This window comes from Artemia sp. Qi Xiang Cuo, chromosome 17 (assembly GCF_049724085.1).
Source record: "Artemia sp. Qi Xiang Cuo chromosome 17, ASM4972408v1, whole genome shotgun sequence".
Lineage (NCBI taxonomy): Eukaryota > Metazoa > Arthropoda > Branchiopoda > Anostraca > Artemiidae > Artemia > Artemia sp. Qi Xiang Cuo.
The window spans coordinates 22,592,031-22,619,825 of record NC_142810.1 but is presented as its reverse complement, the minus strand read 5'-3'; the positions used below and the strand labels follow the sequence as shown (position 1 = coordinate 22,619,825).

The 27,795-nt window shown below is 35.4% G+C and overlaps 1 protein-coding gene across 1 annotated transcript in view; it reads left to right on the top strand.

Annotated features, from left to right (window-relative positions):
* ebo (exportin ellipsoid body open) overlaps positions 1-27,795 on the top strand; it is a 112,286-nt gene that overhangs the window by 10,658 nt on the left and 73,833 nt on the right. Inside the window, exons 2-5 of the mRNA XM_089102966.1 lie at positions 1,989-2,173; positions 4,904-5,100; positions 10,918-11,154; positions 16,832-17,033. Of these exons, the coding sequence (XP_088959092.1) occupies positions 1,989-2,173; positions 4,904-5,100; positions 10,918-11,154; positions 16,832-17,033 (821 nt within the window). The remainder of the gene's footprint in view (positions 1-1,988; positions 2,174-4,903; positions 5,101-10,917; positions 11,155-16,831; positions 17,034-27,795) is intronic.

Here is a 27,795-nt window from a genome sequence, read left to right as displayed (position 1 = left end):
AAAAAATAAACACGCATCCGTGATCTTTCTTCTGACAAAAAATACAAAATTCCACATCTTTGCAGATAGGAGCTTGAAACTTCCGCAGTAGGATTTTCTGATACGCTAAATCTGATGCGGTGATTTTCATTAAAGTTCTATGAATTTTTGGGGGTGTTTCCTCCTTTTTTTGAAAATAAGGCAAATTTTCTCAGGCTCGAAACCTTTGATAGGTAAACCTAAACTTAATAAAATTTATATATTTGAAATCAGCATCAAATTCTGATTCTATTGATGTATCTATGGGTATAAAAATTCCTGTTTTTAGAGTTTCCGGTTACTATTGAGCCGGGTTGCTCCTTACTTACAGTTCCCTCCCTACCACGAACTGTTTGATTAGCCATATCTTGATGTCTGCAAAATTTTTGATTTTAATGCAGGGTTGGCATAGGAAAAAACATTAATTTTTCTAAGCCAAAAATTCCCTAAGGTCACTATTTTGGACTACTTGATTCTGTGGCAGCTCTGATTTAACTAATGCACCACCTTCTCCCCAAAGCCTTCTCAAACTGATTCATCAGAGCTGCAAAATTGATAAGGATGGCCTTTGATTCACTTATAAAAAAGTAAGCTTGTCCTTCCTAGCACTTGTAGCCAGGGCTATGGGAGGAAGTGCCTTAAGGTTTTTGGACCATTATTATCCCTTTGACGATGACAAGTAAAATTGACGACGATGACAAATATGGTCAAGTAAAATTCTGCGTGCTTTTCAGTATTCTGGTTATCGAAAACGCAGTTGAATCGGATCGAAAATTCAATATTGTGCACGGTGCTTCAAGTATTCTTAATAATTCAAGGTTTTTTTTTTTTAAATATCTCTACGGATCAGGGCTCCCACTCGTTTTAGTCTTACTAACTATGTCGTTTTTTTTTTTTTTTTTTTTTTTTTTTTTTTTTTTTTTTTTTTTTTTTAGATGCAGTAATCTAAATGAAATATGATACTACATTTTATATTCTGGTTATAATCATGAAAGAGGAATCATTATTTTTCTTCTTCAAAATTTGGTTAGATTAAGTACAAAATTAATGAAATATCGGGCACCCGTGCTCATGATTGCCAGGTTTTTATTTAATTGTGTTACCCCAGATGGCAAAAAAGATTTCCCTAAATGGGTTCACTTGCGCTAATTTTGCAATTTTTTTGAATCGGGCAAATTTTGGCGAAATTTGTTTTACCGCTTATGCCCAAGTTTTAAATTGGCTTAAAATTTTGAATTGTATTAGCAAAATCTAAAAACTAGCTCAGCGAACAATCCCTATGACTTGCTTTTCGTGCCAAAATATGCCAGAAAAAAAAAACACACTTATATCGACGGTGTACTTCTTTTGGTAGGTCTTGCACGCTTAAAAAGCTCTTGCGCTACAGAAGAGGGATCATTTGGAGCCCTGAATTCTTAAGTTTCAAATCCTATTACTCTTACGGTTTCTGTCATATTTGTGTGCATTTGCCATACAAATGCATGATGAGAATATGGCTTAATAAAACGGGCATGTAGTTTTTTGCTTTTCGAGTTTTAACCTGCAGATATTTGACTTAATGAATTCGGGCAAACAAATATGCCCCGAAATAACATGTAGTCTAGTGATCGTTTTTTGAATCATTCCTTATTCCAGCAATCAGTCACTTTTACTAGCTTGAATGTAGCTCAGAGGCAGAGCCGTTCAAAGGGAGGGGCAACTAGGTCAGCTGCCCCGGGTGCCGCAGCTTGGAGGGGGGAGGGGCTTTACTGCTTGGGGATTGCGCAATTTGATCAATTTTTACTTAGATTCGGTTTTTTTCGCTTCAATTTGAGTCGGGTGGGGGGTGGTTTAAATAATTTTCCTTGGGGCACCACCAACCCTAGGAACGGCTCTACTCAGTGGTAACATACAATCATCAGGATTTGCCAATTATAGCCCAAAATTTGTCTACTTTCTTTGAATAAACATTTCTTTTGTTTTGAATTTAGAAATCTTGGAGACTGGCTCGAAGAATCCCCATTTTCCACCTATTTTTGACCCACTGACGAAGCAAATTTTGACACTTGTGTTTCGATGTCTCAATCAGTTGGTCATTTGGAATTCTTCTTTGTTGTGGATAGATCAAGATCTTGTTGACCTTGTTTTTCGTTTTGTTCCTGTCAAAGAGAATAAGGTACCATAATCTTTTTGTTCTCTCTCTCTCTCTCTCTCTCTCTCTCTCTCTCTCTCTCTCTCTCTCTCTCTCTCTTTCTTTCCCCCTCTTTCTTTGTCTTTCTTTCTCTCTGTCTCTCTCTTTCTCCTTGCTTTTCTCTCTTTCACTCCATCTCTCTCCCATTCTACTCTAAAAAAATGTCACTACCACCTAACTTGTGATAAATCATTACTCATCATACGAAGAAAAGCAGAATCTGGAGAATACTCATTTGTTCTCGGGCTACCGTTGAATTTATTTATCGGCATAAATAAGTCATAAATAATGGACTATAGTGTTCTATTAAAAGAGAACAAATTTTGAAAATTGAATAAAAAGAATTTACTTATTATATCGTCTATTTTTATGTTTTTTTATTTAATACTAAAATAACCGATATCCTATAGTATTCAGTAAAAAAAAAGTAAAAAATAAAGTCTCTTGAAGTGTTTCTGAGTAAAGTCTGGTTTAAAGTAGGGTGTCCTAGTCTTGGATATACGATTTTCAGGACTAACCACAGTGTCACCAAGGAATGTTGAAATCGGGATCAATTATAAAAAATAGAATCAACGATTGTGGAAAACTTCAATTTTGAAACACGTTGTGATTTATTTAATTATAGAAAATAAATTAAAAAGTGGATAGTATTTTAATAAGACAGGGAAATAAACCTTATTTGAAATTTAGATTTAATGACTGTTTCTGGGATCCTTCTACAATAAATGACTTAAATATGTCAAATACACATGTGAAAAAATGTCATACCCCTGTGAAAAAATGTGAGTGAAAAATGTCAAATACCCCTCTTCGCCCGCATTAAAAACAAGACTTTTGGGTATTAAAAAAATAAATAAAAATTTGGCTTTAAACCAATGGTATTTGCTACGAAAAAGAAATAGTATACGTAGTTACAGAACGAATGGAAAATAATCATTATATAAAGGACCTAGTTGTCTATAAAACGACCCTGTTTACATTATTTTTAAACTCAAAGAAACATGTTTACTCCTTAGATTTATCTTATTAAATTCTGATCACATTTTTCAAGACTCTGAGGTTTGATTAGCTTGTTCTGTAATAACAGTATTTTAGGCTGAATTTTTCACATAACTGCCTTCATGTCGGCCAATGCTCAAACTTTAACAAAAGGTTTCTTTATAAGTTGAGACAGTACTTTAAAAATCAGTCTGTGAGCTTCAGCGTCGGCTGACCATCACAAAGAGAAAGGACCATTTAGCAAATCCTCCCAGGAGAATGGCCATCGAGAACTTGTGGCTTGACTCTGAAGTTTGACTGAGAAGACAGTGAAAATTTATGCCCCTTCTGTTTGTGAGCTTGTCAATCAAAGTGGGTGACAGGGATATTTAAAGCCGCCAAATTGCTCGAACGATAATTCCTTTGGGCCGTTTTTAGTTTTTTCCTAGCAGATATGCTAGATCACTCTTAGGGACTGCACTTTCCTGAACGTTAAAAAGAAAATTCTGCTCCATGTAATCGAAAAAAGAAAATCCAGACTTCCATCAAACTGATGATGTAAGTTCCATTAAAACCGAATATCTCTATCTCCAGCACAAAAGGGGAGAAGTTAAATGTTCTTCTATGGGTTCTGGTTTCTATGGTTTCTGGAAAAGTAGGTATCGGCTTTTATTTTTCTGTAATTTATTCGGATCCATTTTCCATGCTTTTCAAGTTATGCCAAGGCCTCCCAACAAATTGTCAACAAACTGAAAAAGTTTATAATAGGCGAGATAGGGTAACCTTTAAGGAATTTTATCACCTGAAGGCAGGGCGTCACGAGACTCATTTCTTTGGGGGGGAAGGGGGGATCTTCGTAAATTTTACCGAATCGCTACCTGATTTATGCAGAATTTTCTGCAGAAATCAAGAATTTTGCTAAATTTCGGGCAATTTTGCACAATTTTACCGAATGCCAAAAATGTTGGAGGGGCGTTGCGCCCCTCCCCCCCTCCTCGGGACGCCCCTGCCTGAAGGTAATTACTTTAACTTTGAGATAAACCAGAGATTTTGTCAGTTAACAAGGATTTTTCAAATAAGATGCTTAGGTTTGGGATGCTACGTTAGGGAGCTATGTAATGGTCTTGTAAGCCTTGTTGTTAGACCGACAATGGAAAAAAGAGACTTTATAATATTTTTTTGAATGGTTACAGATGACTGCATACTGAGTTAGATAATAAGATGTATTTCGATGTATTAGATAATAAGATGTAATAAGATATTAAGATTGGTGTTTTTCGAGAACATTTTTCTTCCTCTTTTCAATAAGCAAATAAAAATTTAGATAATTCAAAGGTTTTTAAGGTTCGTTTTGATGAGGCTACTGCTAGTAATCATATTGCCTTAACGAATAATATTCGTAGCGAAACGAATATGGTAAATAATACTTTTTTGGAAAAACTAGATTATTTTAGAGATCGATCTAGTTGAATGAAATTATTAGTGTCTCTCAGGACTTGATGATTGAGCAAATTCCTGAAAGTACTTTTTCACCGGCTATACTATTTCTTTCAATTATCAAAGACAATTTTTTTCAGAAAGCTAAAATAATTATTCTGTTAGATTCGCTTGTATTTGGGATCAGATTAATATTCCAGCCGGCTTTCATACAGAGGCATCATTTTTTACAGGTTAAAAATTCACCATATTTTGTCAGGGTTTAACGTTACATCCCAATATGTTCTTTTTTTAATTCAGGATTTAGAAGCCACATGTGGACGCTATGCGGTTGCATTTGAAGCCATGTCAGTAATAAATGAAATTATTGCAAAACCATATGCTGATAACGCAAGCTCACTGGTAGCACATGTCATCATTTCCGGTTTCAGTATACTTGAAGAAATGCTACATCCTAATAAATTGGGTGAGCTGGCTGTGAGTGAAATTGATGAAGGGTGAGGCTTTCCCTCTTTTTTCGTTTTATTTTTCTTAATAGATTTTTCTATCAGGTTTCCTTCTCAAATTTGTCGTTCTTTTTTTTCCACAAAAAAAAAAATTCTTAACCGAACTACAGCAACTAAATTACTTTCAGTAGAACGTACCACTTGTCCCGTCAATATTAAAAAAAAAAAAAAAAAAAAAAATCCATCGGACATAGCTCTTTAGCAAATCTTAAGGAGTTTACTGACCACAGTTTTTTGTAGCTCTTTTTTCTTATAGCTACTATGGATAGAGTTCTGACCTTATTTTTTGGAAATTTCCTGAAATGTCGAGAAAAAGCTTAGGATTAATAGTAGATTAGAAGGGCTACTTTTACTGAAGTAAAAAATTAATTTGGATTGTGCATTTTGCTACTTCATTCTTTTTGTGTAACGTTTTGTCTCTTTCTCTCCATTTTCTTTTTCAATTCTTGTGAAGTTTTACCTTTTAGCCTTAGAGTTGTAGTTTTGAATTTTTACTATCTAATTCTTTTCCTAACGCCTTTTCTTCTACGGGTAGGAGAGGTTCTACTTCTACGGGTATTTATAAAGCAAATTTCCCTACGATTTAAATAATTTCATGAGAAGACTGAGCCTCCAGAACCGCTCTATGGCTGTATCGCTCAATATGGTTGCTTTTCGCCAATATAATTCCTTTTTCTCAGTTTTTATAATTTATTTGGGGTTTTTATTCCTCTTCATAGTTTAATCGCGCAGGTATTATAAATGTATTTTTAATGTTATTAGAAATAACATTAAAAATAAATTAAATTGAAAAATAAATAAATAAACGGAAGTAATTTATTTACAGGCCAGGCAAATAATTTAAAGGAGAAAAGAAAACAGAAGCTTGTTAAAGTGTTTTCTTTTTATTTGCTCTTTTTTGAGCTTGGTATTCCGGGTATGTTATTTAGTTCTGTACTGTGGACTGTTGTGTTTTTTTTTATGATATGAGCTAGAATATACATTTTGAAATCCATTTCCCGCTTCTTGTCTACATTAAAGAGTATGGCTATTTTAGAAGCCAAATCGGCGTTATTGCCGAGAAAAATCATCTCCGCCGTCGCGTGTTTAGTGTTTTTTGGCGTTTTTCTAACATCACAATTATGGTTTTTTCAGAATCTGAGAGAAGACACTTGTTACTGCACTAATTTTGCCAGTTACACTGATCTTTTTTATATTATTGCATACAAAAAACGCTAATCGCTAGATGGTGTTATCCATTTTTTCGTAATGCATACTAGTTTCCACTCTTATAAGTTAAATAATAGAAAAAAAGGTTTTTTAACTGAAAGTTTGGAGCAATATTAAAATTTAAAACGAACAGAAATTATTCCATACATGAGAATGGATGCCCTCTGCTTAACCCCTCGCTCGTTACAGTAAAATTTATTAGTGCTTTACAAAAATATTCTTATTCCAATTCAACGGCCTTTGTATATCAGCAGTAATAGTTAAAATATCAGGACAAAATCAAAATTTTGAGTATAGAGCCAGGGATTAAGTTTTAATTTTTAATGCTCTTTTTAAGTTTCAGTGTTGCTACTTGCTCTCAGTTGAATGACTTTTTTTTATTTAATTTCTGATCATTTTTCAAATCCTGCTCTGACCTAACTAAGATATGACGTGAGATTTTTCAAATTATACCCGGATTTAACCAAGATATGATGTGGGGTACGAGCTACTTGAACCCCTGATTACTTGAGTATAAACTGTATATTTCAATAACTGTAAATTAATTGGCAGCGTCGAATTTGTTCTGTTTTATCTGCTTGAGAATTAAAATGTTGGATCAAGGCAGTATCAAGGGGGGGGAGCTAGGGGGTTTTAACCCCTCTCCCCCCCCCCGAAATGTTTGCCAGACTCGTAAAAACGTAACAAAATTAATTTAAACAATTTTTTGATGCTTTTTTAAAGTCTTTTTTGTAACCCCCCCCCCTATCCTATTTAAAATAGGATATGAGAAATATTAACATTCAAAAATCTTGAAACCTGAAATCCTGGTAGCACTTACTTCCCCTCTTCCCAAAAAATTCCTGGCGAAGCTCCTGATGCCCCGCCTCACCTTTTCCACGTCTACCTGCAAATCAGCTAACCTAGAAAAACAACCCATCAGCTAACCCAGCAACTCAGAAAAATATGGAAGGGAAATTATTAACTCCCCCTCCCCTCCCCGTAGCCCCAGCAAGAAGCATTCCTGGGAATCAAGAGGGATCAGATATCACTTTCTACAAAATTGTATATTTAATGCCACAAAATGGCAGAAAACGCCACTTTCCCGAGGCACAATCTCTTAGGCCCCCAAAAAGGGCACTAGAACTTTAATTTCCATTTGAACGAGGTCCCTCCCAATCTTCTAGGGCGACTGGTTCGATACGATCACCTCGCGAAGAAAACAAAAGAATAAATTAACACGCATCTATGATCTTTTTTCTGGGAAACAAAAATGCCAAAATCTACGTTTTCTACATAGCTTGAAACCTCTACAGTAGGATTTTATGGTATGTTGAATCTAATGGTGTCATTTTCCTCAACATTGCTTGACTTTTTGGGGATGCTCCCCTCTTTTCGAAAATTAGGCAATTTGTTTGGTACTGTCGCTGGCGTTATCCTTTTTCCATTCCGAAAAGCGGATGAAGATGTGCTAGATGCTTTCCAGAAAAATTGCCTACGGAGTTTCTGGGTATGGCCGTATGTCAAACAGTAAGCCGTACGAAAAATCGTTCCATCTCGCTTTCTAGGACTATAATGAAGGTTTTGGTGACTAGGAGGCGTTGCGCGGATGAAGAATGACAGATTGCCAAAGATCGTCCTTGTCGGCCTAGGGCGAAACGAAAAGAAGTCTAGGGCGAAACGAAAAGCAGGTCGTCCCGAATAGGATGGGATGGTGTAAAGAGGGAGGTTTTTTAATGGATTGGGATGAAGTAGGAGTGTACTTAGCTGTGTTGGCCTCAGGTGGCTTGGTGCTGCAGTGAGTTCTTAGTGGTAGTAGTTTCAAAAAGCTGTAACGCAACGACCCAGCTGTTGATGTTGCCTCTTTTGTATACAGAATGATTTCTATTCATTTCTAGTTTTAATGCCCTTACTTTTTCTTTTTAAATTCGTCCTATACGATTTATTTTTATACTATATATTTTTTTTATTCTTTTTTTTGTGTGTGTTTTTGTGGGCTGGGGTCTGAGTGATCGTATCAGGGTAAGATAAATTAATGTTATCTTAAAGAAATTAATTTAGTGGCTTATTTGAAATAAGGAGTTGTGTTCTTTAAAATTTTCTTGATTCTCACTTGGAGCTCGACCCCTTGTTATTGAAATTCAATAAAACATACTTCAGCCCTTATTTCAAAGAAGGAGTTCTATCAATTTTAAATTGACCTGTTTCTCACTTAGAGTTGGACTCCATATTATTATAAAAATATAGCCCTTGAAGGTATTTGAGACGGGAAAACCTTCTAATGTACATCTGGTGGACACCTTCTCGATCGCAAGGGGTAAATTGGTATTATATAGTGTAATTGCGGGTACCAGACAAAGTCTACATGAAACTAAAAAGAAAAAAAAAAGCCACTTAAAGGTTCTTCGGTCAGAAAAAATTCTTTGATGAACGTCTAGTGGACGATACCCTATAGGCCTGCTTATTTTTTGAACAGGTTTAATGACTTTTTGAAAAGTTTATTTACTTAAATTATTGCTTACTTATTTTGAATAAGTAGTTCTGCCAATTTTGAATATTCATAGTCCTGACTTAGGGTTTGATTCCATGTTATTTAAGTTAAGATTAGGAATAATGAGTTCTTTTAATCTTAGATTTGTTTTGTTTTGAGTTGACATGACAGTTAAATTAAAGCAAAATATTATAATATCACAAGGCTAGTCAAATTTTACGAATAAGAGTATTTCCGCCCTTCTTATTTCGATTACTGGATACACATAGAGTTTTTTGGTTTGCCTCTGCTCCCTTCCTTAATTCTGAATTTGATGTCTAATTGATATCCAACACAACTAGGAAGTATTAACTCAATACTTCAAGCAGTTCATGGGAAATGGCGGACATGCAAAGCGTCTTTTGATTTACTCAACTACATTTTTCGTTTCCGGAGAATACTCTTAGCGAAATTCTGATATCTTTGTCTAGCGGAAGATCCCTAGAAGCTCCTTGTCCTTGCTGACAAGACAACCAAGACCAAACATTTTTCTACTATTAAAAACACTGTAAGAATCATTATCCGATGAAATAAAGAGCAACGTTAAACTCTTAAACTAGCAGAATTTATTCCATTTAGTCGGGGATTTACCAGTTTCTTACCCCCCCCCCCCCCCGTACGTGGTCGTAGAAACTTCTGAGGATGCTCATTTAATCAAAAATTAAGATTTCTAGTGCCTTTCTTAAAAGTCAAAGGTGATAGGGGAGATATCATAGAGCCCATTTTGATATCTAGTCTTTTTTTAACCTCTTAGGACATCTGATCGACATTTTGAGGTCGCCATTTTGTTGAGAATAGTTATAAGTATCAATAAATATGCATCAAAAGATGACATAACGCCCAGCACCCGTGTAGTAAGGGCCGTAAATTATGCGAATTATCGATTTTTTACAGATACATTTTATAGTGGAAAAAAAGGGAGGGGAGCATGTTTAATCTTGGGAGTCTAGTGGCGTGAAACTTTTTGGGTTTATTTTCTTGGTCAAAAAGATCATCAACATTTTGTTGTGGGAAGGGGGAGGGGCTAGTGGCCTGGAAATGAGCTGCGGAACTTCTTTTCCTGATCAGTTTGAAATTTACAGCCGAAGTCAGTGGGCCAAGGGGATTAATGCACAAAAAATATTCAAAGGACTGGTCCCTTTGAAGTTTGACCCTTCTCTAAAAAAGGGGCTGAAAAAAGGACCAATTTTTCAATTCACCCGAAACTTAATATATGAAACCTTGGGCTAAATGACCCCAATTCAGAAGGGGAAAAAATATAGCTTACCCTCAAAATGCCGTAAAAAAAGGGGCCAGAAAAGAGCCAAAATAACTGTTTTCTACGTTCTCCTTTTAAAAGGTTATCTCCAAATTTGAGCGGCATTCAAGATTTTTGTGTACACTAGAGATATAGGGGGAGGCATGTTAAATAATTATTTTACCAACATATCTGGGCTCACCATTATACTTTTTAGCATATAGAAGATCTACAGAAGAACTGGCCTAGTGCTTTCGAAAATACTTCCTGTTTACCTTCCCCAGGATTCTCCAGCTACCCATTTAGAAGTGTCTCAACTCTGGTTGAGCTTACAGAGTCACGCCACTAACCCCCGTCCCAAGCCAAATAACTACCAAAACCCGGATTTTAACCCCTGTCCTCACGGATGAAAGATTTTAAACCTAGCATGCTAACCACTCGGCTAGGACGCCTAGTTTAAACAACGTTGAAACAGGGTTACCACCTGTAGCACGAAAGTGCTATTTTAGTACTATTTGATTATGTGTAGCACTGTATCAAGTGCTCAGGATTGCTATAATAATGCTGAAATAGCAGGGAAATAATATTTCAGTACTATTTTAGCACTATTACTATCAATTTTTTTACTATAGCACCGAAAATTGCTGTGTAACATGCAAATTTGGGCAATTGCGGCATTTTAGGAACTGACCGTGATGGCAACCCTGCGCTGGAAACGCCTAGTTTGATACAAGAGAAAATATTTATGTAAATGTTTTATTATTATTTTCTGTTCCTACTGGCCAAAGACCCATTATTTTATCAAGATTTATTTTCTTGTTTTTCTTCATTTTGACATCCGTTTTTTTTTCAGGTATTTGTCAAGATTCATCGACTTTGTGCAGAACTTCGTCCAAAGTCATCTGACAAGATGTTTATATTCACCTGGATTTAATGTTGAAAGCTTTTTTTTCCTCCTATTCAGGCTGACGGATGAACAAACTGCAACTGACGCCTTTATTGCATGTTTAGATATTTGGCAAATTATTTTAGAAATCTTTTCGTCAAAGCTGCAAGAAGCTAAAATGAATAAGGAAGGCCTACTTGATAGGTAAGCCTTGAATATGTTCATGGCAGTTTTTAAGGGTGATTTTAGACGTGAACTTAGGCTATGGAATACCAGCTTTGACTCTTTGTAAAAGACTGGGATTGATTCCAAATCAGTGGGTATATCGGGAAAGAGTGACGTGGAGATGTCCTAAAGACGGAATAAGAACAAATCGCTAAAACATCTGCTGAATCGCCCGTAAGAAAAGAAAAACCTGACCCCCCTCCCCCCCCCATATTTAATGACTAACATTATGAACCGTGCCTTCAAGTCTTTGAGGATTTCTTGAGAGCTGGTCAATGCAGGACTATTGAATAGAGTGAGATAAAGGAGAAGTGTTAGACATTTTTTCGATCCCAGGTGCTCAAACGCTCTGACGAATCTATAGTATTACTAGCATAAGAACCTGTCGGAACACAGGAATAAAAAAAAAAACTGTAGTGTATACTCTTTCATAAGGCCCGAAAAAAATATACTACCCTCTTAACCGGAACACAAAATTATAAATCCTCACTTTCTCTTGTGGAAGGGTTAGAAACAAACTGGACTCTGGTTTAGTAGCATTCTTGAAAAATATTGGTTGCAGCTGCATGTTGCATAACCACGCATGATTGGCTATGTATTACAGGCGCTTACCAAATCGACACATGGCGTGAATTTTGCGTGCCGATATTCCGAAAAATGTTTGGTGTACTGAAAATTTAGCAATTCAAATTCCTTTTAGAGTTCAAAAATTTTGTAGTCACTAATTAAAAAGAAAAAAGTCCCGTTTGAAATGCCCAAACACCATTAGTGAGAGTAGAATTTTTTTTTCAGGTCGTTCTTCTCACGCCTAAATTTTCTCATAAGATTTCTTTTTGTATTCTTTCCCCTTTTACCTTGTAAATGTATCATACAGGAAATATTTTGAAAATGTATTCTTAATGGTATTAATTTATTTATTGCCCATTACACAAGCTATGTTTTGTATAAAGAAAAGATTATAAAAATAAACAAAAAATAATATATATTAAATCAATACTTTAATTTTACTTTAAATTATTAATTCAATAATTTAATATTTTGGTCTTGCGTTTGTCTTGTTGCTTCAACTACTACTACTACTACTACTACTAACAACTCATCACAGCACCAAGCCGCCTGAGGCCAACACAGCTACGCACGCACTTACCACAATATGGTAATTACAATTTTGAGAAGCATGAATTTCTTCAAATAATTACAATTTTGTTTCACAGTTGACGCTTAACTAATTCAAGATTACAGCAAATCCTAGATATTATAGAAGAAAAGTTTTGATCTGGCATTATTCCAGCTATTGTATAATGTTTCGTTTCTATCATTTCATAATGTCCCTCTGCAGTTTAATGCACATTAAAATAAAAGAAGAAAAATCTACACACAAACAAAAGAAAAATATTTTAAAAATATACTAAATTTATTCCAGGATTTTTTAAATCTCAAACAGTCTTTTGGTCTTCGCATTGAATCGAGAAACGATACACCCTTCTACAGCATAACAAATATATTTATATATAACATAATTATATATAACAAACAAATAATATAATAATTCAAGGCCGTACCCGGGATTTTTTTCGTGGGGGAGGGGGGTTACTCAAAGATTTTTTTTTCGGGGGGGGGGGTGCTCAAAGATTTTTTTTTGGGGGGGGGGGTACTCAAAGATTTTTTTTCGGGGGGGGGGGGTTACACACAAAAAACGCAAAAAAATCGTTTTTACTAGTCAGACAAACATTTCGGGGGTGGGGAGGAGTTAAAACTCCCTACCCCCCCCCCCCACTATCCCCCACCCTGGGTACGGGGGGGGGGTCATAATTATATATAATAAACATAAATATAGTCCAACGAATATCTGAAACTATTTTATAAATTTCTCTTGGAAGCAACAAGTATGCATTTCTCAACTTTTGAAGCGCCCATATTTCAGACCCCTACTTAACAACTGTTATGGTTGTGGATTCCATAGTACTAGTCTTAGCTCTAAAATATTCTTCCTGATCGTAAAAACTTTTTTTTAATTTTTTTTAACCATACTTAACAACTGTTATCGTTGTGGATTCTATAGTACTAGTCTTAGCTCTAAAATATTCTTCCTGTTTGTATAAACTTTTTTTTAAATTTTTTTAACCATACTTAACAACTGTTATCGTTGTGGATTCCATAGTACTAGTCTTAGCTCTAAAATATTCTTCCTGTTCATATAAACTTTTTATTAATTTTTTTTAACCATACTTAACAACTGTTATCGTTGTGGATTCCATAGTACTACTCTTAGCTCTAAAATATTCTGACTGTTCGTATAAACTTTTTTAACTTTTTTTTAACCATACTTAACAACTGTTATCGTTGTGGATTCCATAGTACTAGTCTTAGCTCTAAAATATTCTTCCTGCTCATATAATTTTTTTTACTTTTTTTTTAACCATACTTAACAACTGTTATCGTTGTGGATTCCATAGTACTAGTCTTAGCTCTAAAATATTCTTCCTGTTCATATAAACTTTTTTTAACTTTTTTTTAACCATACTTAACAACTGTTATCGTTGTGGATTCTATAGTACTAGTCTTAGCTCTAAAATATTCTTCCTGTTCATATAAACTTTTTTTTTTTTTTTTTACCATACTTAACAACTTTTATCGTTGTGGATTCCATAGTACTAGTCTTAGCTCTAAAATATTCTTCCTGTTCGTATAAACTTTTTTTAATTTTTTTTAACCATACTTAACAACTGTTATCGTTGTGGATTCCATAGTACTAGTCTTAGCTCTAAAATATTCTTCCTGTTCATAAAAACTTTTTTTTAACCATACTTAACAACTGTTATCGTTGTGGATTCCATAGTACTAGTCTTAGCTCTAAAATATTCTTCCTGCTCATATAATTTTTTTTACTTTTTTTTAACCATACTTAACAACTGTTATCGTTGTGGATTCTATAGTACTAGTCTTAGCTCTAAAATATTCTTCCTGTTCGTATAAACTTTTTTTAACTTTTTTTTAAACAAACTTAACAACTTTTATCGTTGTGGATTCCATAGTACTAGTCTTAGCTCTAAAATATTCTTCCTGTTCGTATAAACTTTTTTTAATTTTTTTTAACCATACTTAACAACTGTTATCGTTGTGGATTCCATAGTACTAGTCTTAGCTCTAAAATATTCTTCCTGTTCGTATAAACTTTTTAAAAAAAAATTTTATAACAACTGTCATCGTTGTGGATTCCATAGTACTAGTCTTAGCTCTAAAATATTCTTCCTGTTCGTATAAACTTTTTTTAATTTTTTTTAACCATACTTAACAACTGTTATCGTTGTGGATTCCATAGTACTAGTCTTAGCTCTAAAATATTCTTCCTGTTCATAAAAGCTTTTTTTTTACCACACTTAACAACTGTCATTGTTGTGGATTACATAGTACTAGTCTTAGCTCTAAAATATTCTTCCTGTTCGTATAAAGTTTTTTTTTTTTTTTTTAACATACTTAACAACCGTTATCGTTGTGGATTTCATAGTACTAATCTTAGCTCTAAAATATTCTTCCTGTTCGTATAATCTTTTTTTTTATTTTTTTTTAACCATACTTAACAACTGTTACCGTTGTGGATTCCATAGTACTAGTCTTAGCTCTAAAATATTCTTCCTGTTCGTATAAACTTTTTTTGATTTTTTCTAACCATACTTAACAACTGTTATCGTTGTGGATTCCATAGTACTAGTCTTAGCTCTAAATTATTTTTCCTGTTCGTATAAACTTTTTTTTTATTTTTTTTTTAACCATACTTAACAACTGTTATCGTTGTGGATTCCATAATACTAGTCTCAGCTCTAAAATATTCTTCCTGTTCATATAAACCTATTTTTAACTGCAAAAAACATACCGTCTTTGGCTATTCTACATTTTGTTTCTTCAGTACATTCAATATTCTGACTAGTAATACTACTGTCGACGCCCTGTTAATGTTCTTGGTGCCACTTGGTGAGCCACTCTATTAATGTTTTTGGTGCCTTGCATCAACTCGTGCTGTCACAGTGATGCCGTCTTCATTAATTTCTTTTCAAGGTTACAGTCTTCTCAATATTGATTTGTAAACTAACTGTCGCATCCTATTTAAAAAAAAAAAATCTAAAATTTATTCATTTCACTAGAATCTCAGATCTGGTTGCTTAATTTATATGCAGAATTGTATGATTTGGTTTTTTAAAATTTCCAAGAAATGGTTTTTGGTGAACTCTTATTTATAGGGGATATTCACCATGCATGTGATAAAGGATTATCGTTATTAATTCTTAATACCGCATGGAATTACCTAGAATACTCTATATATTTAGGGTTTTTCTATCTGCGGAATCGCTAATTATCTTGCATAGACCTTGTCCCCGATGCTAATTGATTCTTAGCACCTTTGATGGCTTATTTTTGGGCTTTTCCGTTGCTTAATCATAACAATTTTACTGAAACATTGTTTCAAGGTCATTGGATAGTCCCTAAACTTGAATTTCCGAAATTATTAATTTCAACTAATCTGTTTAGTTAACAAATCGTTACTTTTGGAATTAGTATACTTTTCTTGGTAACCTGGTCGGCACTACTTAGGGTCGTAACTTGGGATAGTTGCTTGCTAGTTTTGGGACCCGAAGGCATCTAAAGTCTAGAATTGCTTGCTATCTCTAGCACCCTTTGAAAATGACAAAGTAAAATAGAAGACAGGATAGTATTTCCCTCTATATAAGGTACAGCTGTCTTCGATATATTCTAGTAAAAATAAATGTTTGATTCTGATGATTTTACACTTTTATCCTTGGGGTGGAGGTAACGCAGCAGCAGAAATGTTTCTTATTTTCTTCTATAAACGTTGTCGAATTCTGTTGTCCTAATGTAGCAGTTAATGTTATTTTTTTACCCTGTAAACATGGAGGCTTTATCATTGCCATCTCTATTGCTCTAATGATTTTCCTAAAACTCATTATAATTCTGATTTTAAAAAGCGAAACTTCGAAAAGAATATTTGCCCCCATCAAGACATTTCAGGTTATTACCTGATAGGAAATATAGCTGCAGAAGTGAAATTTGATTCTTATAGAACCTAGCTTGACTATGTATTTCCAGAAATCGCGGGGGGGGGGGGGCTCATACTAAAAATTTATTTTGTCTTTAAAATGGAAGTAATGTATTTTTATATGCCTATTCATGCACATATATTACTTTAGATTCTTTATTTTTGTAAATAACACAATAAACATGTGTAAGTGGATAGTTTGGGCGTAAAGTTCAACTTTCTGGAAAGTATTTTTGTACCAGTCAATTTTTCTGTTTTTTTTTAGATTTCTTTTTTGCCAAGTTTTTCTCTTAGTTCACAAGATTCAAAATACCTTCTAATAACCCCAATAGCTTCAATTTTGATTATATTATTTTTCAAAATTCTTTTTGAAAATGTATTTTTCAAAATTCTATTTTTCAAAATTCTTAAACGCATAGACTTAAGTCTCTTGTCTGATATAAAATGAGATTCCCTTTCTAAAGTTTATAGGCCAGTTACGTATGGCTCTGCACGGAAACATGGGATTTAATTAGCCAGTTACACTTCATTCTCAAAAAACCTATAAAAGAGCAATTGGGGAGAACTCTGTAACATGGTGATTTGCACACTTTGTCTATTTAGGTTTGAGCCGGTATTCCTTGCCGTTTCTGACATGCTACTGAAAAAAATACAGTATGATCACAACAGTGAGCAGATTGATACGATTTTTGATGTTGTGGTTGACAATGATTCTGAAAATGTTTGGCAAATTTACTTGAAAACGATTATCGAAATTCTTTATGATATCGCAGTGCTATATTACTCAAAAGTTATTCCTGTAGTGGTAAGTAGGAATCTCTCTCTCTCTCTCTCTCTCTCTCTCTCTCTCTCTCTCTCTCTCTCTCTCTCTCTCTCTCTCTCTCTCTCTCTCTCTCTCTCTCTCTCTCTCTCTCTCTCTCTCTCTCTCCCTTTGTTTCTTTCAGTAGGGTGCACACATGCCAGCCTCTTGGCGAAGGGGGAGGGGGTGGTCTGGGAAAATGATATTACGATAAAGAGGCTCTTTGGCTAATGGTATTCAATCTTTCAGGATGTTTAACTGCATCATCAGAATAAAGAGCAATAGGACCTATCAATCGAGTATTCCGAATGTTAATCCATGTAAGAAATCCAGATGTAAATACTCCTAAGCCGGTCTTTAATAGTAATCTAATTTTGAGATTATAAGATACCTTCAAGTAATTAAGGCTTTATGGGTTGAAATATCGATGCCATATTTGTGTGAGACTTGGTATTGTTGATTGCACTGATGAAAAGCCACTATAAAGTAAAAATTAATTCGAAAAAGGAAATGAGCCATGTCGAGCTGAACTCAATGATTTTGAAAATGTCCCACGAATTAATAAAGGAGGGAGGGGTGATAAGCGTAACTAGGTAAATATTTAACAGCCTACCTAACGAATGCTAGGTGACTACCTCACGGCGTGCTTTTATCACGAGTGATTGAACGGGAATGTTACGCTACATCTATAGAATATTATGCTGTGGTGGTTCCACAGCTAAAGCCGGTACGGCTGCTACAAATGCAGCCTATTATCTATGGGGAGTTAGTTCCACAGTATTTAGCCCACGGTGTCACAAGCCCCTGGTTGTTACGGCTAGATTGCTGGACGAGGAAATACTGAACAGTCCTCCGTTTCTATCTTGATAATACAATTTAGACAGATTGCGTCTTTAGTGATATCTTCAATAACAACTCAAATCTTTCTTATTCTCGCGCCACTACTAATCCCCGACGCCCGCAGTTGGAGTCAGTGGTGAAGAAAATGATCCGGCTCGAACGACCGCTTGCCTTATTCTCGAAATTAACCCAAACCCACTTTCCCTCGTGAAAGACATCTCAAATAGCTATACCAGAACTTAATAACAAGTTCTCTTCCAAGCATATAAAAAAGAATGAGAAAGCACCTGTGAAAGTTCGGCTAATCAGTAACATCAAAGGGGGACGATGCGTTGTCCTCTGCGCGCCGAATCAGTGGCTCCGAACAGGGTCCGCGACCCCACCGACTTTAATCATAAGACCCTGCGTCTGGCTGGCTGATGAGTCATAGACAGTCTGCCTATACTAAATTACTGCTAATTAGCGAGCCTTAATGGCAATGCGTACGCGAAGAATTACCAAAACGAGCTGGAAAGGAAAATCAAAACATTTAAGGGAAGGTGGGGCTGGGATGAAACGAAGGGTCCCAAAGCCAGGATGAATTTAGCTATCGAAAAGGGCTTTTGTCTTATAATTGGGGCAAAGGGTCCAATACCTTCATCCTAAGTTAAATGGCCGCCTCCACGCTATACTGGCTGTAAACTCACGAGTCAAAAGAAAGGGAAAAAACTGAAGCTTTACTTCACAGAAAAACTTTAAACTTCATTAAACCAGATTTTTAAATATTTGAGTCCATCTTCTTATCTTCTTCTTTGGGTTGATCTGTTCCTCCTTTAACACTATTTCCCTCTTCTAGGTGAACATGTGGTACGGGGTTTCTGTCTTGCTGGGTAGTATGGGGTACGGTAAATGTGTCATAGGTTGGATGTGACAAAAGTACAGAAATTCATGAATCGGCTAATTGAGGAAAACGAACCAAACACAATTAAAAAAATTCACTTTCTAGTTATTTCGCTGTAAATACTTTTTCAATCATAGTTGATAACATTTTTACCTCCTCCACTCTTGATAACAATTCTAGAACGTCACTGTCTGAACCTTCACGACTGTCGACGAAAATATCAAGGAAGGCCTTGTCTGTAAGTTTATATGTAAGGATTAGAGGGGTTGGTGCGGGGAGTTCCGGTTTTATTGTTTCTTTTCTGTACCGTATATCGATGGCGAGATACCAGATTTCCGCATTAGTGGCCGATTCCCGCCTGGAGTTTGTATACGTTGGTGGACAATCCTAGAGGAATATCCTTGGTTAGATAGCAGTTGTTTTGGATTATTCCTATCACGGGAGTGTATAGGAGTATGATAAGGTTTAAGGGGATGGCGGATGTTTTGGTGTGTGGGGGGATGACGATATTCGAAGTAGGGGCAAGTGGACCTGACCCTGCAATCTTTTGGGGATTTGATATGCAAAACTGTATAGTTCAGATTCAATAGGGATGGACAGTCGGCCTAGCCTCTTATCCTCTCAAACTTATGGTTGAGGGTGATACCACGGATGAAGGGATTTGGTTCTACCAGGGACTGGGGTCAAGGTGTGGGCCCTTGCTGTACCTCTGCACTTATGGTTTGATAGCAACTGGCGTTTGCGAAGATCTTCTTCCTTCCGCGCCACATAGTTGCACCCATCCACCAATTTTTTAATGGTTTTATATAGACCACGAACACGCACAAAGTTTTTCAACCGTTGATACATTTCATTAAGCGTTATTTGGTCGTGGCTTCGGTGGAGGTGCTTTAGCAGTTCTAGTAGCCCCCCCTCTGGTGGGAAAATCTACCAGCTACCTCACTTCCTGGAATAAAGCCTATAATGCCCCCCCTCCCCCATTGATATCCGGTCAGGCATTACCGCCGGTCGGTTATGTTTATCTGTAACCAGCAGGATACTCTCTGGCTTCGTCCAGTACTTGATGGAATTAATATTATTTATTGCAAGGGCCTCCGTCACTTCTTTTTCCGCCGGTAGTCTCTTTGTCCAAAAAGTGCCATCTATCAAATAGAAGGAATTAATTGTGCGTACTTATTTTTATTTTTTCATTCTTTCCCCTCTCCTGTTTTTTTTTTCATAATTGGAACATGCCATGGGTATTCTCATTCTCCCTCCCGGGTTTAGTTTGAATTTTCAAGTAATATTCTTGGAGACAAAGGCCCATCTAGAAAGTCACTGGTTATTCGGTTTTATTATCTTTATGCAACGCAAAGGGTTGTGATCCGTGATTATCTTAAAGTTTCGTCCATAAATATAATAATCTACTTTTTTAACCGTGTATACTAAGCATTTTTTTTCGATTTTGCTATGGTTTATTTCTAGAAACTTGCATGATTGTGTGTTCTGCCTCACTGTACTCTTGAAATAGTTATGGATCGGTTTGTAATCTGAACTGTCTGTTTGTATTATGAATTGTATTGAAAAATCCGGATTTCCCAGCATTTTGTTTTCATTAAGCGCTGTTTTCAAATGAATCACCCTAATTGTTTAGTTTGTATATTCGTTTGATTGTTCTTCCTGTATATCATGCCGTATATATCAATACTTACCGCACTGTATATATGGTGTACGAAAAACGACATTATTTCAAACTTATCCGGCTTTTTAAGAAAAGTTTGATAGGTAAAATTAAACTTATCTAATTTTATATATTTGGGATCAGCATAAAAAGCCAATTCTGTTGTTATATCTATTGCTGTCAAAACTCCATTTTTTTTAAACTTGATGTTACTATTGGGCCGAGTCGCTCCTTATAGTTTGTTGCTACAGACTGTTTGATAATTATACTAGGTAAATACATATTTTAGGAATGTTACGCTTTGCATTCGGCTAACCTAACCCACTACCGTTCTACTAGGCTTAAGCTTTAGGCTATATTTGAGAGAATGAAGTACCTTGCTCTTTTTCTTTTCAGTTTACGGGGTTTACCGCTACCTTTTTTATAAAGTCTGTTAGTGGTTTTGCAATCGTTTCAAAGTTTGGTATGAATCTTTGATAATAACCTATGAGAACTTTTTTCTTTTTAGGTGCAGCATTTGCGTTTGTAAACGCTTCCGATTTTCCTTTCATTGGTCGAACAGTCCCATTCTTAATTTCGTGACCCCCCCCCCTCCCCACTGCCTCTCATTTGCTGCACTCCCCCCCCCTCCAAAGACATCCGATCTAAATTTAAAATAGCCATTTGGTTCAGCATAGTTGATAGGTCCAAGAATTATGCCTCTTGATATAAAATGACTTCCCATAGCTGTAAGTGTAAGGGCAGGGGCTGTAAGCTATGAAATTTGCAAACTGTCAACACATAGTGTTTGTTTTTGAATAAGGGGGGAGGAAGAATGTTTGATCATATGTTCTCAAAAAGGTTAAGGGTATTAAGATAAAGCTTTCTAGGAATGTTGAACTAAATCAAAACAGAAATCTATTTAAAGCGAGGTCTTTGTGTATATCACACACAGGAAAAACCTTCAGATTATTCTTCGCTGGAACCTAGTAAAGAACGAATGAGGTCGTCAATAACAGATGTGCTACCACATGTTTATAAGTGTTTTACTAATGAGGGGACTTAACTCTTATGTTAGTACGTGATATCATTACTAATGACATCACATTGTTTTTATAAATCATGATTGAAGTTTTAATAGACTTCATTTATGGTTATAATTGGCGATGCATGACGTCATTCGTCATCTTATACTTGAAGTAAACAATTGTATTTTATTTGAAATATTCTGTTTTTGCTTAACGAGCACTGTATATTGTTCGTTCGAAGATAGAAGGGTGTTCTAAAAAAAAAAAAAAATAATAAAAAAAACTATAAAAATAAATAAAAATTAAACCTCACATTTGATGGACGGAAAAATTAGTCAGAAGATTTGACGACTTAAGTTACACGATCGGATTTTTTTCTAAGATGACAGGATGACTCAGCAAACTCTCAAGTTCACCAATATTGCATTCTTGATAAGTGATGTCTACAAGGTAAGTTGACCTTATTCGAACACCACCCATTAAGCTATAGAATCCAAAACAAAAATCGATGATGACAGGACTGACTAAGATGACAGGATGACTCAGCAAACTCTCAAGGACTCCAATATTGCATGCTTGATAAGTGATGGGTACAAGGTAGGTTGACCTTATTCGAACTCCATCATTAAGCCAGTACGGCCATAGAATCCAAAACGTCTTGTTGCAAAAAAACAAAAAAACAAGCATGAATATATGACAACTTACTTTCAAATGAACCCTTACACAGCTCGCTATGTTCTTCCAGTTCTCGTTCAGTGGCAAAGAAAAAAAGGAAAGAAAAACAGAGGACATATTATTGTTAGTCATACAAAAATGTGATTTTCCTTGTCGTTCGAGTCGGGGGCTCTAACTTTTCTGCATACGGTTTACGACAGTGGTGATTCTAATGTTGCAGTTTTCATCTGGATCCGGTTCCTTTTTATGGTTTTTTGGCTATTTTTTTTTTAATTTCCATACATCTGTTTTCGTAATAAACTTTTACCATTGAGATTAATCGAAATCGTAGTTACCACTCCTGAACCAGTTTCACATGAAACTTTGCTCTCACTTAACGTTTTTTTTGTAAAAAAAAAAAAAAAAAATGGTTCGTTCTTTACTAGGTTGCATATATCAACCGTTATATGTAGCTTGGAGTGTTGGTATGTTGATAGAGATTCAGGATCATCAAAGCTTTTAACGCCAACTAAGTAAGCTTTTGGTTGTTTGTATTTTACTTACATATTTCTACCTACTTTGTTTAAGGGAGTAATTATTGTATGTATTTACATATTTATTTTTTCTCGAAAAGGGTTGATAAATATTTCTAAAACTTTTCATGCTAATATTATCTGGCCTGACAAAAAAAACGATCTAGATAGGTCACGGCTTACAGAAAATTTGTTTGGACTCTTAATTTTAGGAAAATATTTCTCGTGAGAATCGCGTCATAGTCATATCCATTTAAAAAGTAACTTTCATATAAACAAAAAAATTTGCGATTGGAAGAACAACGCCGTCCCAGTGTTGAACGGCATTAATGTTTTTTTGTTAAAAAGTATAAAATTTTCGTTTTCCGCTCGTTCGTAAAAACGCTTATAAACATGAAATATGCGATTAGAAGAACAACGCTGTCGCTGTGTTCGACGGCTAGAAGCTGCGACACACAATTCCCAGTACTAACCTACGACAGTGCCGTAAAATACGCAAGTTTTAATTAGAAGTCATTGGGACCTTTTAACGATGTATATATTCACTGATGAGCCCTCCATTTTCCTGAAGAAAAAGTAGCAAATAAAGGTAATTTATTTGGATATTGTTGCTTACATGGTCGAATTGTACTGCTACTTCTGCAGTTTCCAAATTACTTAGCTTAGCTTTTTCTACGACTTCGTCCACTAGCTAATGGGCTACACAAACGGGAATCTGAAACGTAAAATCATCCGAATCCGAAAGCTGGAAAAGAGGTTTTTGAGTAACGATGATGTCATGCGAAATTATACATGATAGTGAATGAATCCGAACAACTAAAGCAAAAGGCATGGAAAAAGTGTCTGAGATAATGATGAACAAAAATGAATCACAATGAAATTTAAGGTTAGAAGACATGCGACAGTGAGTATCATAACGAATCACAAACTAAAATGGTGCTCATTACATCGGTTGCTAGAAGACAAGCGACAATGAAAATCACAAAAAGTCGCAAGCGAAAATGACGCGCAACAAAATTTGTGCTTAAACTTGCAGCAACGAGCATCACTATGAATCGCAAACGAAAACCATGTGTAGCGAAATCTACGGTTAGAGGAAAAGCAACAACGGAAAACACAACGATTCTCAAACAAAAATGATACACAAAAAAATGTGTGGATAGAAAACATGCTACAACGAGCATAATCAGTCTAATAGGAATTACTCGTTAAGTAATCAAAATTACAATGGACTGAAGGAACAAGCGAGAGCGAGAATCACTTCGAATTGCGAAAGAAATCTGTCTTTAGAAGACATGCAACATCAACCTTCACAACGAAACGAAAATAAAAAAAATGCACAACTAAGTCTGCAGTTAGAAGACAAGCGACAGCGAGAATCACACCAAATTCCAAAGGAAAATGATGCGCCAAAAAATGTACGTTTCAGAGAGAAGCAAAAGTGGGAATCACAACGAATCGCAACCAAAAGTAAACGAAAGCACTATATACTGAAACTTTATGCATAGAAAACTTGTGACAACGAGCACCACAATGAATTGCAGACGAAAACAATGCAGAAAGAAGTGTGCGGCTAGAAGAAGAGCAACAGCTAGAATCACGACGAATCGTAAATGAAAATGGTATATAACAAAGTCTGTGATTAGAAGACATACGACATCGAGCATGATCAATCGAATAAGAAGTATTCGAAAAATATTCAAAATTACAGTGGAATGAAGGAAGTGTTGTTTTAGCGGTGGTCGAAAAAAAAGTAAGCAAAATTAATGTTGAGACTACCGAGAGAATACAAATCCAGTAAAAGTTATGATTATGGAAAGGATAAACAAGAAAGGGGATTGGAGTTCACGCCAGGATTTCTTAATTCAGTTGAAATTACTAATTTCCCACCCCATTACTTAAAACGAAATAATAATAGGGTAATTATTCTAATGCGTAATTCGAGAATCACATATATACACGCCTTCCGAGTGTCTGGTACTGAACGAAGCTCGGTTCCAAATTTAGACCAAACGTTGCAGCTCCAAAGCAACAAAGTTAACTATTAGAATAGTAGCTATTCACTTAGACTCGGACTTGAGTTGTACAGCAAGCAAATCTATTATTATTGTTTTTCTTTAACATCTTTATGTGTTTGAATTGGCCAAGTAATTTTACATACATAATTTTTTGTAAAGGACAAATTTATGATGTATTTTACTCTGCTAAACTTGTTTTTCGTTTCTCTTCCTATGCATATCATCTGGTGCTAAACTTGTTTTTCTTTTTTCCATTTTGCGTACCATTCGCCTCTATTATTTAACATTGCGTCATTCATGATCATCTCGCAGCAATGCGAGGAGATGACAATTATAATTAATGACAACTATAATTAATATATAATTAAGGACAAACCCCAATGACAATTATAATTAATGTAGCAATCAACATTGCTACCATGGCCAATATTGTTGTCCATTCATTGTTATATTTTACTTTACCAATTCTAATTCCCCCTTGAATGTTTGACGGAATAAAGGCTTCATCCTTGTAGTTATCTCTGGTTTTTCTTAAAAAGTCTAACCGACGAAGAAGTGGTAATGTAAGTTTTACAATATTACCTATTTCAGTTGTGTTCTTTTCAGTCGAGTTTTCGAATTGGCTTACAAGAGCAGGGTACTGCTCTAGGACGTTTTGAAGTTCTGTAGTAATGTTTTTTATTTTGTCTGCTATTTCATTCTTAGTTGCATTAATATCGTTAAGAATCATACCTCCTGTGATTGTTAAATTCAAAGCTTTTTTTAGTTTCGAGAAATGGAGGTACGTGTCCGTAAATTCTTGAGCCTCATATAATTCGTTGAGACGACTTATATTTTCACTGGGTAACTGTTGTTTATTTTCCTGATAACCACTGGTTTTGTTCAATCCGATTTTTAGAAGGTTTAGCAAATCCTTTCTATATATTTTACTATCCTTAAGCATGAAGTCACACAATGCTGGTAGACCCTTGAAATTGCAAGACATTTCAACTAATGTAGCAGAATTTTGGTTTTTAGGAGAAATCGCCGTGTCCCATCTTAACGCAGCACAAAGGGTAGTTTCTTCATTTGATGATGGATCTGATATCCATTGAATATCTGTCTCTTTAAACAGAGAACCATCTAACCATGTCCAATTTTCATTTTCTCTTTTAGTTAAACCAATCCAAAAGTCCATCTTTATAGCTCTTTCCTTGTGAGATATTTGATAAAAAAAATCATCCATTCGGCTCTTATCTAAAGAAAAGAGAGTCGCTCTCGAATTGATCCTTTTGCAGAGATTTTCCGAAGTGTTCCAATCAGTATATTCTTCAATGTAAGTCGTGCATTTACACATTTGATTAGTACCAGTGCAGTTATGACTTTGAATCTCTTCGTTTTCACACAGGTTGAGTTGTTTAGGGTCCATCGTATCTATACTAATGGATAATTCAGGGGTTTCTGTTGTAGTCGTTTCTATCGTAGTTGCTTCTGAATTTGGGGCAGAAATTGGCTTCCTACAACTGCCATATTTTGTTTTTCTGCAAAGTATCTGACACACAAATGGTAATTCTTTTCCATTGTAAGGCCAAGTTCTTAGCTTCCCATCCTGCGTTATTGAAACTGCCGTTTTAGTCCTATAGTCTTTCGGTTCACCTTCATCCCACCAAGCTTTGGGGACATCAAACCGTTTTCTTTCTTTCTGTTCATTTAGCCAATACCATTCAGTTTCATTCGTTTCTTTTGTTAAGCCAGTCCAAACCTCGAGATTCTTGTTATCTTTAGTAACTCTGTTTATGAACTTCAAAAATTCTGGATAAAGCTCTTTGTTTAACTCGATGAGTTTTTTTTGGGAAATCTTTGAAATACAACTCTTAGTTGCAGCTTCCTCCCATGTCATTGGAAAATTTTCTAATACTAAGCAGGCACAATGGTCATTACAAAGCTCTTCTTGAAAGGTTTTACTTATATTACAATTGATCATATCAGGAAGGGGTAGTGGTTCCCCATGCTCAAAAAATTTAATAGCCTTACGAGAACCAAGTGGAACAATGCAGCTAAAGTGCTTAAGGACATCACAATCTGACTCGTCATATTTTCCATCGTTTTTCATATACAAACATTTCCTAAGGCGTGATTCCATAGGATTGAGTTTACTGTCATCATAAAGTTGATGGTAAGATTCTACAGGATTGAGTATTTGGCCATCATCCCATATATGGGTAGAGACAGCATAACTGTCTTCCGTAGATTCTTTTATTGAAAGTCCAATCCAGGAGTGTTCAACGCTATCTTGTTTAAGGATTTTTGAAAGAATATGATGGCGATTAGACTTATAGAGTACTGAAATTCTTGTGCCTGGTGGATTCTTTTTACATAATGCCGAGGCTTCGTCCCAGTTACGGGGTATTTTTTCAGTAATTAAACAAAAGCAATCGTCATCATTATCACAGTGAAAGCTTGTATTCCTCGTTTTATTACAGGTTTCACAGGATTTGCATTGTTTGTATGCATTTATTTCCAGTTCTGTCAATTTTGTAAACTTCAGCATTTCATCACTACCATTACTGATTGACGCAAACAAATATAATAATGAGATGCCTATGAAAGTCCTCATTTAAATCTAAAACTTTGAAATTTCCAGTGTTGGCAATGTTGATATGTTTCGGGTGACTATTCCATATTTTGAAGTCTTTTACATGTTCAACTACGGTAGTCATATATGATCAGAGACAGTAATTCTCTGCTCAGTAATTTTTTTGCAATTCATATAATATGCCTAAATCACAAGAAAGAAACTATATTTGTGGTGTCCAGTGACTGGTCGTGTTAGAAATGATCCCATTGATATTCTGCTGCCGCGATCAATACTGAAAGCTTCTTTTATTTTCTCCCGCAGAAAAACGAAAAAAACGTCGCTGACGGACGAAAATGTAGCGATTTTAAAAATGGATAAATGACATCATAGATAACTGATGGCTGCCAAAACGTGTACAGAGTTTTCGGATTGACGAAACTGATGCGTTTTAACTTAATCATCTTTTAGTGCGAATTATAACTGAGAGAGTATATTATCTGTATTTACAGATTAAATTAAGGGATCTCAAATTAAAAGACAAAGACACTATATGCATCCAGGTTGTCAAACGGACGTATCTCTAATATCTTTGGAACGGTTAAGGGTAAGAAGTTGACTT